This window comes from Macrotis lagotis, chromosome 2 (assembly GCF_037893015.1).
Source record: "Macrotis lagotis isolate mMagLag1 chromosome 2, bilby.v1.9.chrom.fasta, whole genome shotgun sequence".
Taxonomy (NCBI): Eukaryota; Metazoa; Chordata; class Mammalia; order Peramelemorphia; family Peramelidae; genus Macrotis; species Macrotis lagotis.
In genome coordinates, this window is record NC_133659.1 from 88,160,790 (window position 1) to 88,177,881 (window position 17,092).

Sequence of the window (17,092 nt, forward strand, 5' to 3'; positions counted from 1 at the left end):
ATTTCAAGTTTTTATTGTATACATATTATACAAAATACGATAAAAGCCCAAATTAAACCCAACTAAAAACAAGAGGTATTACTGAAGAAGCACACTGTATAAAATAATAATCAGAAGAGAGCTGGGGTTCAAACTCAAACTCTATCTCTGTATGATCTCAGGCAATTTTTCTGAGCATTATATAAAAAGGGACTAATATTTATATTATCTATTTCATAATGTGTTGAGGAAAAATGCTTTGGAAACCTTAAAGCACCATAGAAAAATCGACAGAATTTTTTGCTTTCTCTTTTTTCCATAGGCTTTATATATATATCGTTCAAAATCAGCTTATAGATTATAATTATATAAAACTTCTGAAAATTTACAAAAGTTTGATAAAGCTATCACTTAACATTTCCTTTTGCAGATTAGGAAAATAAAAAACAGGAAAGTTAAGTGAATTGTTCAAGGTTACTCAGCTAGATATGTGTAGAAGATGGAATTTGTACTCCATTCTGACTCCAAATCCAGTACTCACACTATTATATTACTCTGTCTACAGCATTAATCATTCAACATGTATCAACCTAGTGATCTCTCTACTGACTATTATGAGAAAGCTATAAAAGAAACTGAAAAATATCCTACCTTGAAGCACTTTATTATGTGAGGAGTTTATAGCAAAGAAGTGCAGTGAATATAGCACTATTCTTGAAGTCAAATCTGAGCTCACACACTTTATCTTTACTAGCTGTAATCACGTAACCCTGACTGTCTCACATACAGGGCCATCTCCAATAATCCTGGTTCATATCTGGCCACTGGACTCAAGATGGCTCTGGAAAAGGAAGTGAGGCTGGTGACTTAGCACAACACTGTCCCCCTCCCTCCTCAAATACAATTCATTCTTTGAGAATGAAAGACTATGTTCCTTTAGCTATAAAGGAGATGGAAAAAATATATAAAACAAAGTGGGTTTGTCTTCAAGGAGTTTACACATCAAAAATCTTATGAAACATTAAATAATATTAATAATGATTAAATATGGCCATACTAAAAAATATCCTCACTATTAATTGGAGAAATGAAAATTAAAACAATTCTGAGATACTGCCTTATGCCAATTGGATTGGTCTAACTGAACAGAAAGAGAAAATGACATTGGAGGGGATATATAAAGGGAAAATGGGACATTAATGCACTGGTGGAGGAATTGTGAAATGATTCAATCATTCTGTAGAGTAATTTTGAAATATAGGGGCGGCTAGGTGGCGCAGTGAAGGGTAGCTAGGTGGCGCAGTGGATAAAGCACAGGCCCTGGAGTCAGGAGTACCTGGGTTCAAATCCAGTCTCAGACACTTAATAATTACTTAGCTGTGTGGCCTTGGGCAAGCCACTTAACTCCATTTGCCTTGCAAAAAACCTAAAAAAAAAAATTTGAATTATGCCCAAAGGGCCATAAAAACCCTGCAAATCCTTTGACCTAGGAATGCCACTACTAGATCTATATGAAAAACAGGAAGAAAAAAGATCTATACATATAAAGATATTTATAACAGTTCTTCTCTGGTGGCAAGGAATTGGAATTTGAGGGGATGCCCACCAGTTGGGGAATAGCTAAACAAACTGTGGTATGTAATTATAATGGAATGTAAGAAAGAAGGGTGCTCTCAGTCAAACCTGAAAAGACTTACATGAGCAGATGAAATGGGAAATGTACAATTTACAAAGTAAGAGCAATATTGTAGCACGATTAGTTGTGAATGACTTAGCTTTTCTCTGCAGAGTTGTAACCCAAGATGACTTGGAAGGAGTTATGATAAAGAATGCCATCCATTCCCAGAGAGGGAGCTGATGATGTCTGAATAAAACTTTAATTTTCTTGCGTATTTTTTTTCCTTTGGGGAGAAGGATCCCTGTCAATTTTCAAAAGGGGAGAGTGGAGTGGAAGAAGGGAGATAACTTAGAACTCCGAGTTATAAAAATGAATGTTAAAACTTGTTTTTACACATAATAATAAGTATTTAAATGAATGTTATAGAATAGTGGTATCAAATCCAAATAGAAAAGGGCAGTACTGCATTTTCATTTATTTTGTTGACCATTTTCCCAGTGGTCATGAGTTTGACAACACTGGTGTAGACAATAAAGTACAATAAGTACCACAAGGGTTCAGGAGTCAGGAAAGCTTCATAGAAAAGTTGATCTATATCTGTGGGAATGATGAACTTTAAATGTGCAGGAAAAAAAGAGACCAGCATTCCAAGCTGGGGAGAAAAAAAGCAAGGAAGAAAAAATGAGGATGACGTTCTGAACAAAAAAATAAAGTGACTAGCCTAATTAGAACAGTTCACATTAGACTTAGAGTGGCATTAGGTCAGACTATGAGGGTAATGAAAGCACTTTGAGGAGTTTAGATTCCAGACCAATGCAGAACCAGTGAAGTTTTCTTAATAGGGGAATAAAATAAGGAATGCTATATTTTAGGAAGATTCAGTTGGATTCCAATATGAAAGATAATATAAACAGGGAGGAAATCAAAAACAAAGAAACTGGTAAGGAAGTTAATATAGTCATTTTAAGTGTGAAGCTTTTAAGGCCCTTCATAAGGATGGTGACAGCAGAAATGGAAAGTAAACAGCTGATAGGAAATGCTTCCAAGAAAAAAAAAGTTAATGAGCATACACATGAAGGTTAAAGAAGAACAAAAAGGGGCAGATAGGTGGAGCACTGGCCCTGGAGTCAGGAGCCTTGGGCAAGCTACTTAACCCCATTGCCTTGCAAAAAAAAAAAAAAAAAAAAAAAAAATAATAATAATAATAATAATAATAATAACAATAAGAACCCTAAGGTTTCTATCATTCTCCCTATAAGAAATTGGTGATAGTACTTTAATGGGAAAGTTACTTGGGTAAATGAGTTTGGTTTTGAGCAAACTGAATTTGAGAAAGTAGCTACAAATTAAAATGGAAAAAGTTTGCATTTAACTAGTATATATCTCTACTCTTCTTCAATTGTTTCAGATGTACTGTTTCCTTAATAACACTATGACCTCTGTAAATTCAGGGATTATTATCTTCTATTCTATCCACACAAATTCTTAGTTCAGTGCTCGACACGTAGAAAGCATTCATTAACATTAAGAGTTTGCTGACAGACTGATTATGGGACATTTACAGGAAACATAAGAAAACATTAAATGTAGGAAGAGAGTATAACAGGAAGGACATGTGGAATTATTGAAGTCCCTTAATTTCTCAGTCAGTTTTCTCATCTGTAAAGTTAAAAATATGGATCTGCCTCATTTAGAGGATTGCTGAGCGCATTCAATGAATTAAAATATATGAAAACAATTAAAAAACTAGTTATTATTAACAGATAAAATGTGCTTTCATCCCAAGAACCCAAGAGCAATATCAAAGATTCCCATAATAATTAATTCCCTCTCTTGTATTAATTTCCTTTTTTTTTAATTTTACACTCCCTTCCCCATAACCTGAAAATATGTCCAGTTCTTTAAAAAGTGTCAATAAACCATCACTGAATCTTGGTTCTCTTTTTCAAATGCTAGGCCATTTTTTTCCTTCCCTATTAAAAAGAAATTTTTTCTAATAAGCTTATTTTCATCTATTGCCTTACTTCCTCATCACCAAGTAGGTTAACTTCAAGTTATCAGTTCAAAATTAACTCTTAAAATAGTCTAGATTCAAAAAATTCTGAATACTCTGAAAAAACTGAGTATTTTCTAAGAAAGTGAGAAAACAATGAATTAAAAACGAGGAACCTAGTGAATAAAAGTAAAACATACAGAAAATAAAAGTTTACTAGATTATCATACGAATGCTTTAAATGGCTTAATATACTATAAATCTGTTGGTGTAAGAGAAAATTGTACTAAGTGATATGAAACTTTTGTCATACCTGCTTTGCAAAAAATATTGTATCAAGTCTGGAATCTTGAACCACAGAGCCTGCTGGTTCTTCTCCTGGCTGCCACTTGAAAAGAAAAATTAACCCATGAACTGGCCTACAAAATAAAATACAAATTAATGATATCTTTTGTGCCAAATAGGTCTTAGTAGTTTAAGTTATGTTCAGCTAATTATAAAATCTAACCATAAATTAGATCCTTAAAAGACACTAGTCTTCTCACTTTCCTGTCTCCCAGAGCCCTACTCAAAAGGGGCAGCTTTAACCATGCACAAAGTATCATTTCTGAAGAAATGGATTCACTAAATCCTAGGTTATTATTTACACTTTTTAAAAGTCATAAGTTAGAAGCAGAACTGTAATGAGAGCCTTGCCTCAAATACAGGATACCCTAAATTAATTCATTTTAAAAAGTGAAAATAAGTGCAAGATTAAACTAGAGCTACTTTTAAACATTCTATATGGAATCAGGGAGTTTGGCAATTGAAGGGTATTTATAGAAATTAAAGAAAGTCTATCTTATTCATGTTCCCTATACATGAAAACTAGGAAGGTGTGAATTATATACTACTTGTTTTCTACTCAGTTTTGAAAGCTTGTTTGCTAATGGAAGTCAACTTCTATTACATCTGAAGAAGTGGGAGCTGTTAATGCTTTGAAGGTCCCTGTACCTCATCCTCTGGGAGTCCTTGAGATTTAAAGCAGTCACACCTCCCCAGACCCTGTTCTGCTATGGCTCTCCAACTACTGAAGGATGGGTATTTCGTGGAGAGGACTGTGCTGGACACTGGGGAAGATACAAAATTGGTTAAGACATAATCACTGTCCTCAAAGAGTTCTCCATTTTTGTTTATGTCAGTGTCCCATTCTGAAAATTCATTATCTCAAAGAGAACATCATAAAAGTCCCTTTCTTTTCTATCAACTAGAGTTACTTTAAGCTATGGAGCTTCTACCAGGGTACCTACAAGCCCTAGTTGTCAAAGAACCTCTAAGAGTATCACAAAAACTATCCATCTCATGCATCACAAACCATATCCTGAAATTCTACCCTAAAAGCCCTAGTCACAGGAGTCTATTCTACAAAACATACTACTCTGCGCTGGATTGGGCAATGGAAAACAACACTAATGGTATGGAGAGAGTAAGGTTCTAAGATCCAGAGCTCAGGCTCTAGGTACTGGAACTACAGTAGTTGAGGTATAAGAAGTATTCTTATTATCTCTAATTGGAATGTTTAATACAATGCTGAACAACGTCAAAGTTTTATAGTAATGTATATAACTTCCTATGACAGCAACAGATATATATATATATGCTTGTACCAGAGATAGGAATGTTTGTACATACATAGGCTTTTTAAACTGGGCCTTAAATTTATTCTCTCTACCAATGAAAATTGATAACTGTTATGCAACTTAGACTAAGGTAAGTAAAGTTGCGTGAGGCACTAAGAGGTTAAGTGACTTGCCTAGGGTCATACAGCAAGTTACAAAAGTTGGGATTTAAACCCAGCTTGACCTGACTCTAAAGACTGATCTTTCTCTACCATAACCCAGACTTCCTCCCTCCCCTTCTCTGAAAAAGATGACAAGAAAGAGAATAAGCTCTTGATTATCCTCTTGACTGAGAAAAATACATATAAATAAATGTGTATGTTTGTAGAAATAGAAATACCTTGTGGTTTTTTAAAAAATTGTTCATTTAATGGCCCAGATACCTAAACACTGGATATCATAGTTAAAAAGGACCTTAATTCAACAAGAATTTATTAACCACCATTTGTTACTTGTATTATTGTTATGTACAGGACACTAGAGAAATAAAGAAAACAAAACAAATAAAAAAATTCTCACCTCAAGGAGCTTACTGTTCACTGTGGAGGACATATAACAATTACACAAATAAGTAAATACAAGATTTATCTCAGGAGGGAGAGAATATTATCGACTTGGGAGATCAGAAATGGCTTCATAGGATAGATGGCACTGAGTTGAACTTTGGAAGTTCAGGATTCTAAAAGGTAAAGATGGAAAGGCAGTATACTCCAAGCATGGGGGATATCCTAAACAGAGTTAGAATAAAGAATGCCAAATCTGGGGAATTTCAAAGAAGCCAGTATGGCTAGGCTAGAGTATGAAGGAAATAATGTAAAAGTAGTCTGAAAAGTAAACAGGAGAGACAGATGGTAAAGATCTTTAAATGACAAACTGAGGAATCTGTACTTTATTCTAGAGCTAGGGAGAACAAATAGATTTTTCAACCATGCAAAGTGAGATAAGGGGCACTTCGAGATGCTCACCAAAAGCTCAAATTTAGCATTCCCAACAGAACTCCTTATCTTCCTTTGGTCCCCCCTCCCCAACCTTCCTTTTTTTTCTTAACTTTGTGATTTCTATTGAAAGTACCACCATCTTCAGTGACCTTGACTGATATCCAAGGAATCACTCTGTTAGCCTCTCTCTCATCTCCAAACAGTTATTATATCATGTCTATTCCACCTCCACAAAATAGCCCAAATTCATCCCTTTCTTTCCACTAACCCAGTCATTATCCTATTTCAGGTTTCATCACCTTCCACTTGGAACACTGCCAACAGCTTCCCTAATTGGTTTCCCTACAAGGGTTTCTCCTCCAATTCAACCCTGACAGCGCTGTTAAATTGGTCTGACCATGTCATTCTCCTTCTCAAGAATCTCCGGTAACTCCCAATACCTCTTGAATAAAATTACAACATCCTCAGTTGAATGTTTTAAGGATCTTTGCTTTTGGGCACCAGTTTACATTTCAGACTTTTTTTTTTTTACATTACTCCCCCTGTAGTTTCAGGCCAATCTGGCCTAACTGTGATTACCTACAGATGATACTCCATTTTTGTCTTCTGCACAAGCTGCTCCCTTCCTATCCCTTTCCCCACCTCCATTTAAGAGTGTTCTAGTTCCTTGACCCCCTTCATAGAAGCTACAGCTTCCAAAGTTTGGCTCCAATGTCTCCTCCTACAAGAAGCCTACCTGAATCATACCAGATGCTAAGGTACTCCCCTCAAGAAATTACTTTGTATTTAAGTTTCTGTGTATAGGTTGTTTCCTCTCAAACAGAATGTAAGCTCCTTGTTATTTCTATTTTTATCTCCAGTGTACTTAAATACTTGCTGACTGTGTGTTGAGGGACAAATCATTTAACTTCTCAGCCTCAGTTTCCTCATCTGTAAAATGGGGATAACAACACCTATAGTACCTACCTCACAGAGCTGTTGTGAGGCTGCATTAAGAGAGGCACAGCTTCCAGGAATAAGGAAGGATTAGTCCTGCTGTACTCTGCCCTGGTCAGACCACATCTGGAGTATTGTGTTCAGTTCTAGGTGCCGCAATTTAAGAATGACATTGTTAAGCTTGGAGAATGTCCACAGGAGAAGAACTTTTCAAAGCTCTTAAGAAGGCTTACTAATCTATTGAAGGAACTGGAGATATATAACATGAAGACTCAGAGGGAACATGATTCCTGTCTTCAAGTATCAGAAGGCCTGCACGTGGAAAAGGAATTATATTCATTCTGATAGACCCCAGAGAACAGAATCAGGAACTTCCAAAAAAGTAAACTTGAATGTGAAGCTAGGAAACACATCCTAAAAGTCTGAGCTATGCAAAAGCAAAATGGAAACTTCGGCAGGTGGCAGGATTTCCCTCACTGGAAGTCTTCACAGGAGGAAGGATGGTTACCTGTCATGTGGACTCTGGTGGGGATGCTATCAGTACTAGGCAACTGATAAAGGTTGCTTATAGAGAATTTGTTTATCTTTAATTGCACTCCTCTGCTCAAAAACTCTCTACTTAGTGAGTGAAGTTCATACTTCTTTACTTGGCATTCAGGGTCCCAATGGATTGTTACCCTCACCTCAACTTTAGATTACTCCCCTCAACACAACCCATGTTCCAAACAAATATAACTATTCTCTATTTCTATGAATTGCATGGGCTTTTCTCTCTCACTTCTGTGCATTTTATTAAGTGTCTACCACATGCCAGTCACAGTGCTAGGCACTAGGGATTCGAAAGACAAAAACCAAAATAGCCCCTGCCCTCAAAGAGCTTACATCCTATTATGGGAAAATATCACATTCACAGCAAATTAAGTAAAAAATACATTCCAAGCAATTTCTTGGGAAAGGGTTCTAGCAAATAAGGGGACCAGAATAGGCTTTCTGTGGGAGGTGGCACCAGAGCCTGGCATTGAAACAAGCTGAGGATTCTTTAAGGTGAAGAGGAGGAAGCAGTGCACTCCAGACATGGGCAAATCCTGTGAAAAGCACCAAGGTAGATGAGGGAAGGTCAGGCGTGAACTGGCAAATTGGCCCATTTAGCCATATTGTCAGGCGTATGGAGAGCAATGTGCAAATAACCATGGGAAGAATAGGCCAACGCCAGGACTTGAAGGGCTTTAAAAGCCAAAGAGACTTGTATTTTATCCTAGAGGTAAGAGGAGGCTATTAGAGTTTTTTTAAGTAGAAGAATGAAATGTCAGATCTGTACTTCTGAATCTGGTAACTATGTGTTGCAGAAGAGACTGATTACAGGGAAACCAATTAGTAGAAGGCTATATCATAGGGAGGACATAGAGGAAGGATATGAAATATATAACATGTCAAAAGTTTTCATTAGTTTTGCTGAATCAATTTTTCCTCTTTAAAAAAAATCAATTGCAAAGGGTCACTAACAGGAAAAAAATGAGAAAAAATTCTTTTAAGGAGGCTACTACTGCAAAAGTCCAGGTGAGAGTGAGATAAGGATTGAAATATGATGACTGAGTAGAAAGAAATGCAAAATATTTCATGGTGGCAAAATTGATAAGATTTGTCAAACATCTAGAGAAAAAGAATGATAAAGAGGTGGATGACTCGTGGTTGAATAGAAGAACAGTGGTAACTCTCCACAGAAATAAAGAAACTTAGAAAGAGAGGATTTTGAAGGTAAAGTTAATGAACTGCTTTTTATGTCTGGAATGCTCTTCTTCCCCCTCTTGTCTTGCTGAGTCCCTAGCCAATCTTTAATGTGTTGCTCAAAAGCCAATTCCTCAGTGAAACCTTCCATGATGCCTCTGGTCAACAATCAACTTTTCCCTCTTATTTATTACCTATTAGTTGTTAAGCTCTCTAATACAACAGTAATGTGATATTGTATATTCTATTTTTCTGCATGTTAGTCTATTACTCCCCTACTAGACGCTAAGCTCCATAAGGACAGGGACTATGTCTCATCAAACTCTTACTCCCTCAGTGCCTGGCACAATGCTCTGCACAAAGTAGGCACTTTACATTTGTTGAATGAATATGGAAAATAGATTTCAAGTTCTAAAAAAAATAAACTTTAAAGTTGGGGGATACTTGTACTGGAAATTTAAAACATGGACCTGCAATAATATAATAGATACACACACACCTCCCCCCCCCACACCTAGAACTAAAATGAATTATCCAGTATAATTATACTTTCAAATTTTATTCGGATGATAAAAATTTTCCTAAATTGGAAAAATTTTTCTAAAAAGAACTTACTTTAATTTCTCAAAATTCTCTGGCTCCAAACTCCATATTTCTTCTACTTGTGCTCCTCGACAACCTAAAATACAAGAAACCATTTTTTTTCAGAAACTTTATAAATTATATTTACTTACAAAGATTAAAGATACAAGTACTAATTTTAAAGTAAGATTCAAATTATGTATGCTTCATTTTAAAGTATAACATCTTCCTCACTGACAATTTGTACCAAATTTGAATTTGTACCAAATTTGGTGGTCATGAATGTTGCCAGATTTCCAAAATTCTTTCAGAGCACTAACCAAGTTTCCTTCTCTCAAAAAGCTGAAAAGTTTAATATTTCCCCCAATATTAATACATGTAGAAAATGAAAAACACATCATCATAAAAAAAGAATGATTTTTAAAAAATTAAATGCCAGACAATCTTGACCATCATTTTCTCCCACTATCTCAACTCCTCAACAGCTTTCTTATTTTGGTAGGAATTAAGTATAATAAAGTTTTCCACTGAATGTAATGTAACTAAAGATTCTACTTCTTCCTTGCAAACAGCTGAGTAAAGACTTTACTTTACAAAGGGTATTGAAAATATAGATAAGTTGACTGAAAATTAGATTCAGACAAGTTTTACTGTTCTGGATATCAGAAAGAACTGAAAAGATGCAGAAGTACTCCAGGAAGTTAAGACTCTTCACCAAGGCCATATGATCACAAGGGAAAAGAAAACAAGGTATTATTACCTTAGAAAGTAATGAAGAAGACAGTTAGTGGCACAGTGGATAGAGCACCAGCCCTGGAATCAGGAGGACCTGAGTTCAAATACAGCCTTAGACACTTAATATTACCTAGCTGTGTGACCTTGGGCAAGTGACTTACCCCATTGCCTTACCAAAAAAAAGTAATGATAGATGAAGACTAGCCTCACAACAAAAATAGAAATCAGTCCAAATAGTTAACAGAGCAAGGGAGAAGACCACTTCTAGGGTGTTGACTCATGGATAACTCCAGGAAGAGTAAAGTAAAGTGCAAAGTTAGTACAGAATAGCTTTAAATAATGCTGAGAAAGAACACTGAAAAGCAAGTTTTTAGAGATTGAAGCTTCCACCAGATTTAGAAGTGGCATCGATTTTTTTGAGTATCTCCCCCCCCTTGGTTTTTATGAGGCAAGTGACTTGACTAAGGTAACATAGCGAGGTTAAGTATTATGTGTCTGGGATCGAATTTGAACTCAGATCCTCCCAACTCCAGGACCGGTGCTCTATCCACTGAATCACCTAAGTATCTTTTGATTATCAAAACTGACCTACCTGTCTAAGGTCACAACCAAAGGCCAACCTTCTCCAGAAAGTTTTCTACTATTCAAAGGTAATTTTGACAAAAGTTAAGAAAATGGATTTCCTCCCCTCTTTGTAGAAAAAGTGGTATGAAAGGGGGAAGGACATAGGTATAGGATATTGCCTATCATGACTGATATGTTGATTGACTGTTGAAAGTATTTTCTTTTTCAAAAGTCATTATTACAAAGGGTGGCTAGTGGGAAGGAGAGGAATTTGGAAATGAATATGATAAAAACAAAAAATATAAATGAAATTTGTGTGTGTGTGTGTACATACATCTCCCCGAAAGGATTTTTCAATTACCTTGAGAGTAGGAATGTTTTATACTTTAAATGACCCTTCCAGCCATAAAGGCATGTAGCTTCTCACAAATTATGTTATATAGTGGATAATTTTGTCAAACAATGTGTCTTTATTGGCAAATAACTTGATGGTTTCAAATGTTTCTACTTAATGATGTCTTAAAACCACTGTTATTTTTCACTAAGAAAATTTAACATTAAAATTCAAGTAACAGTCCATGTCTCAAAGGTAAAAGATTTTAAGTCATAGATAAATACCATCTCATACAAGAACATGAGAGAACAGACACTACCTAACATAAGGATGAAAAACTTAACTTCTGAACATGGAGTCAAATTATCCTAAAAATACAGCCTTAGGAATCCAGCTTTAAGGGGCAGCTAGGTGGCAAAGTGGAAAGAGCACTGCCCCTGGAATAAGGAGACCTGAGTTCAAGTGTGGCCTCAGACACTTAATAATTTCCTAGCTGTGTGACCTTGAGCAAGTCATTTAATTCCATTGCTTTAAATACAAAAATAAAGTTAAAGAATACAGCCTTAAGAGACAATTTATTAAAAAATAAACTTGCAGTTTGAAAAGGTTGAAAACAATGACATTCATAATGTGCTAAATTGAAAACAATCAAAAAAGCTTCAGTTATGTGCAAATCACCCAGCTAAGCCTAAAAGGGGGGGGGGGGGGAGTCAAGGCGCTGAGCCCTCCTGGAGTTTATAAAACTAGAAGGAATTCAAGGCTAGATGAGGGGCCAGAAAGCACCAGTAATGAGAGGGACCAGAAAAGATTTCAGAGAAGTATGTGATTTTGGGGCCATGATGGAAAACAGATTCCAATAGGTGGAAGTTTAGAGGAAGTGCAATCACTTTGGGAACATCTTGCCCGATGGGAGAGGAAAAACAAAAAAATAAATGCCTAATTTGGGGAATAGCATGACTCAGACACAAGAATGTTAAAAGACTATTGTCAGGACTCAAATGCGGCCTCAGAGGCTTAATAATTATCTAGCCGTGTGATCTTGGGCAAGTCACTTTACCCCACTGCCTGACAAATACCAAAAAAAAGGATTAGGAAATAAACTTGTGGAGCAGCTGGGTGGGTACAGGAGATATAGAGCATCAGCCCTGGAATCAAGAGTCCCTGAGTTCAAATCCGGCCTCAGACACTTCATATAATTACTTAGCTGTGAGGCCTTGGGCAAGCCAGCTAACCCCGTTGCTTTGCAAAAAAACTTTAAAAAAAAAAGGAAACTTGTAAAGGAAGATCCTCTCGGTTGTATTTTAAATATCAATCTGAACTACCGCTATTTTATGCCATGAGAAAGGGAATGAGCTTTATTCTATTTGCATGGAATACTCTCCCTTCTTCCTGCCACTCTTTGCCTTCCGGGTTCCCTTTAATACTCAATTCAAACCCCACCTTCTTGGAGTGGTCAATCCTGATTCCCACAGCTGCCTCACTTCTGAGATTATTCCATCCATCTCTCTTTCTCTCTCTCTCTCTCTATATATATATATTTTACACACACACACATATATATATATATATATATATATAGTTGCTAAAATGTCCCCTCCCCACCAGCACTGTGAAGTCCTTGACGGCAGAGACCATATTTTTGCCTTCCTTTATCTTACACTGGTGAAGTCCTTACTGGAGGTTAGACTGACCTGCTGCATTTCCCACATTTATATTTCTGTCACCCCTAGGTACAAATTCTTCCCCTCGCCAGCCTTGGTTTCCCATTCTGTAAACGGGGCCAGTGCTACTTGCAAGGCTACAGAAAGGCCTGAATGACTCCTGCGGTGCCAGGACTCTCCCCAAGGGACAAGACTGCCAGGGTGGACTATAAACAAACGGCTTGCGCTTCTGCTTGCAACACCAAGCAGCTTGGCCGGCCGCCGCCGCCCCGGGTGCGGGGTCGCCACGAGGCCGCGCATCACAAGCGGGGGGCGGGGCTCCGAGGCCGCCGGCGGCAGTTTCCCCGGAAGTCCGGGGGGCGGCGCGGGCCCTTCCTGCCCCCCCCCCCGGGCCGAGTCTGGAGGGGGGGGGACCCCGGCTCGGCCGTGCCCTAACTTCGGGGCTTCCTCGCGGGCTGCGGAGGCTCTCACCGAATCCTTTAATGAGTTCAGTGAAGACCCCGGGGTCGCTCTCCATGAGGCACCACTCCCCGGCGCTGCCCGCCATGGCCTCGGCCGCGCCGCTCTCCTCCGGGCCGCCTCGCCGCTCCGGGCCGCCGCCCAGCAACGCCCCCTGACCCCGAGCGGCGGACCCCGAGCGCAGCCGAGCCGCCGCGGCCGTCCTGCGCCCACGTCACCGCGCTCCCTTCCCGACAAGCTCCGCGCCTGCCGTCACCGAGGAAGCGAGACCCGGGCGAGGAGCGGCCCCTCGGAGGACCCGTAGCCGTCGGAAAGGGCGCGGAGCCGGGGATTCTGGGAAGGGGGCGGGCCGACGGGCCACATCCGGGGTCCTAGGAAGAGGCGTGGGGAAGAGGGGCGGATCCTGCTTGGGAAGGGGAACCAGCCGCGGCCGCCTCGCTCGCCGCTCCCAGCGGAGGCCATCCTCTGCTGGGCCGCCCGCCCGGCTCCGCGCGGCTGCGCTCAGGTGAGGAAGCTCCAGGAGGCGACGCCCGCGGAGAGGCTTTGTGCGGTCGGAGCGCGCCCCGCAGGCTGCTTCCCGCGGCGGCAGCCGGGCCTCCCGCGCATGGGGCCTGCGCGAGTGGGGGCGGGGTGAGGAGAGCGCCCCGGAGCCGGGACCGCAGCTGCGCCAGAGCGGGGGCCGCCCCCCCCCCCCCGGGCCTCCCGCGGCGGTCATGGCCGCCGACCCCCCCGCGGGCGGGGGAGGATCCGCCCCGCCCCTTCCTGCGGCCTCCGCCACTCAGAGCCGAGGCCCGGGGGAGGGGGCGGAGCCCTGTGCCGCGGCCCTCCGGGCCGAGAGGCCCGGCTGCTGCGGGACTGCGCCTGCGCCTGCTGGGATTTAAGCCCTTGGCCGGGGGAGGCTTTCCCTTCTCCACCCCTGCCAGGAGCTAGCAGTTACCTGTGACCTTAAACTTAGCCTCAGCGTCCTCAGGGCCCTTTGCTTGCAAAGACTAGCCTAGTCTCACGGACTGTGTTTTAGGGAGTCAGCCCAAAGGTCTGCAGCTCTAGGGGCAGACTTCATAGTAAGTCCATAATGACTTACCTCATTCAAAATAGTAAAATGAACTCAACATTCTTGAAGTGATCTTACCTGCCTACCTCCCTCCAAACTTTAAGTTTTAAATATAAAAGTGACCCTTTCCTTTCGGGGAAGTCAATAATTGACTTACCGAGTTTTACCCATCTAATCTCATTTGATTCTCCCAACTACTCTGGGAGGTAGGTGTTCTGAGAAAACTCATCCCTTCCCCGGAGATTTGATTTCAGAGCCATGGTCTGACGCTCCCCAGCCTGTGCTTAGAACTTCTTTAAAGCTTTTGGGAGCTGCTGTGCTTGGCTTCACAGTACACATTTTCGGAGGTGGATGAAGCGGTATAAAATACTTTTGGAGTTCTGGACCAGAAGTTAAGTACTGAATTCAGCCACTGCCTCAGACCTAAGACTCGACTAGCAGGGGGAAGTGGAAAGTCACCCACAATTTCAGTTTCCTCTGTAAAACGGGTATGATAGCACCTACCTCAACTACTGGGTTATTGTGGAATTCAAATGAGATGTTTGTACAACTGCTTGAAAATTTTAAAGGGTTATATAAACGCTAGACAGCCATTAATATGCCTAAAACAAACTTGTATACAATGGAGAGTAGCTTGGCCAGGTGATTAGAGTGCTACACTTGAAATGTTCAGATACTGATATGTGACTCTAGGCAAGTCATTAAATATCTATGAATTCTAAACAGCTCAAGTTTTAGGTTGTGCCATAATTCTTGTTGCTTCTAAGAATTTCTCTGATTTATCCTGTGTATATTTTATTTTAACACAATATTAAATTGAGTGTACAAAACAGGTTCACTGTGTATTGTATATTTACTAACATCTGTTGATACTTGTATGTTGCATTTCCATTAAAAATAAACAAACTTAATCTACATACAACTTTGATTATGCAGAATATTCAGGACATAAGAAAAATTCCAAAAATTGCTATTCAAATTGTTCATAATCTATCATTTAAAAAAAAACAAGCACATGATCAGTTTCTATAAAAAAAAATAGGTTTCTCTGGAATGAAATTCCTTACTATGTAGTAAAGTCTTTTTTTGATTATCCACAAATAGGTTATCTAATTCCAGGATTACCCACTTCCACTCCTCCATCATATTACCTCTGTTCCTTTCATTGTTCCTATTGATCTTACCTTCTGATGAGACTGACCAGAGAACGGAGAACCATTACCTAGAGCTGGAGAATAATAATAATAACCTTTAATTTCATATTTAAATTTACTATTAAGATTAGGGTTCTGGTTTTTAGTAATTTGGTACTTTTTATTATGAATTATGTTAAGAAGTGGGAGACTCTGGGGAGGCTAGGTGGTGCAGTGGATAAAGCACCAGCCCTGGAGTCAGGAGTACTTGAGTTCTTCAAGTCCAGCCTCAGATACTTAATAATTACCTAGCTGTATGGCCTTGGCAAACCACTTAACGCCATTGCCTTGCAAAAAAAAAAAAGAAATGGGAGACTTGGTGTATGTGGAGATGTAACATTTTCAGATATGACCAGTAGATCAATTTGGCTTAATTATGCCAATTTTTCAAAAGTTGGGAATTGGGAGGATAAGACTGAAGAATGATGCCCCAAAAGGAAAGAAAAGGAAAGGGTCGTTTTTACATTTAAAACTTAAAAAAGATCCATAGAACAAAGTTTGGAGGGAGGTAGGTAAGATAACTTCAAAAATGTAGAATTCATTTTACTATTTTGAAAAAAAGCAAGCTTTGGAATGGGATTATATGGTTTTACAAATAATTCTATCTGCCTGTGTTGTTTATTGAAGTGCTTGCACTTGTCAGGTTCAGAATTATAAAAATCAGATTTTTAAAAACTTAAGATCTGAATAGGTGAGAGTTTTATCCTGGCTCTACAGTTAATTATATAATCTATTATTTGACTGTTTGCTACTATGCCTAACTATATTCCAAACAGAGTCACAAGAGTAAAAAGTAATGTAGATAATGAAAAGCTGTTAGCATCATTGCAGAAAAAAAATCAATGTACTTACTGTACTAAATATGTATCATGTAGGTCATATGCAAAAGAATAGCACATTTTAATGATCTCTGAGTAAAGAATTTGAACTCAGCTTTAAGCCTGAGAAAGGGAAAAGAATAGAATTTTATTAAGCACCTTACAACCCTGAAGAATTATTTGCTGTTATTTGCTGTTAGTGACTTGACCAGAATTATCTGAGACTGCATTTGAATTTCTCTTCCAGACTCCAGGCCCAACACTATCCACTGCACCTCACAACCCTGAAGAATAATTTGCTATTTTTCCATTTTAGAGTTGAGGAAATTGAATCTGATAGAAGTTAAGTGACTTAACCAGAATCACACAACTAGAATATCTCATAACTGGATTTGAATTCTTCCAGACTCCAGGCCCAATACTATCCATTTTGTCAATCTCAGGCATAGTAATATATTTCAAAAGTTGATTGTGATTTTACATGGGATAAAAGTTACAAGGTTATGAAAGTTTACAAAGTATCAGTGTTATAGACATTAAGAACTAAATTACCAATAAAATATCATTATTTCTTTTGCTCAGTTTTAGTAACTTGCACTTTGTAAACTAACATCCTGATATATTTGTCTTCTTTATAGAAAATATTTTGCATTAGCTACACAATCGACCTTCAAGTTGTTTTATTCATTTCTTATTTCTGAGTTCCTTTTCAAAGTACATAAACACACACACACACACATATAGTTTATAACTCGACAGATTGAAGACTTAAAGCCTAATTTCCAAAAGAATTTTATCTAAAAAGCCTGAATTTATCGGCAGGGTACATAATTTAGGATCAGCCAGAA

General features: G+C 39.0%; 2 protein-coding genes across 4 annotated transcripts in view; one reads left to right on the top strand and one right to left on the bottom strand.

The window, feature by feature from the left end:
- UCHL5 (ubiquitin C-terminal hydrolase L5) overlaps positions 1-13,419 on the bottom strand; it is a 38,470-nt gene extending 25,051 nt beyond the window's left edge. The window contains exons 1-4 of one of the 3 annotated variants that reach the window (XM_074222270.1): positions 13,195-13,220; positions 9,463-9,526; positions 7,153-7,268; positions 3,904-4,009 (exon numbers count right to left, since the gene is read on the bottom strand). In XM_074222270.1, coding sequence (XP_074078371.1) covers positions 3,904-4,009; positions 7,153-7,178 — 132 coding nt within the window. In that variant the 5' untranslated portion in view covers positions 7,179-7,268; positions 9,463-9,526; positions 13,195-13,220. Of the gene's footprint in view, positions 1-3,903; positions 4,010-7,152; positions 7,269-9,462; positions 9,527-12,753; positions 12,997-13,194 lie in introns of those variants that run through there. The other 2 variants (XM_074222267.1, XM_074222268.1) reach the window with 2 other exon arrangements.
- RO60 (Ro60, Y RNA binding protein) overlaps positions 13,091-17,092 on the top strand; it is a 55,615-nt gene continuing 51,613 nt past the window's right edge. The window contains exon 1 of the mRNA XM_074222264.1: positions 13,091-13,687. The gene's annotated coding sequence lies outside the window, so the exon portion shown is untranslated. The remainder of the gene's footprint in view (positions 13,688-17,092) is intronic.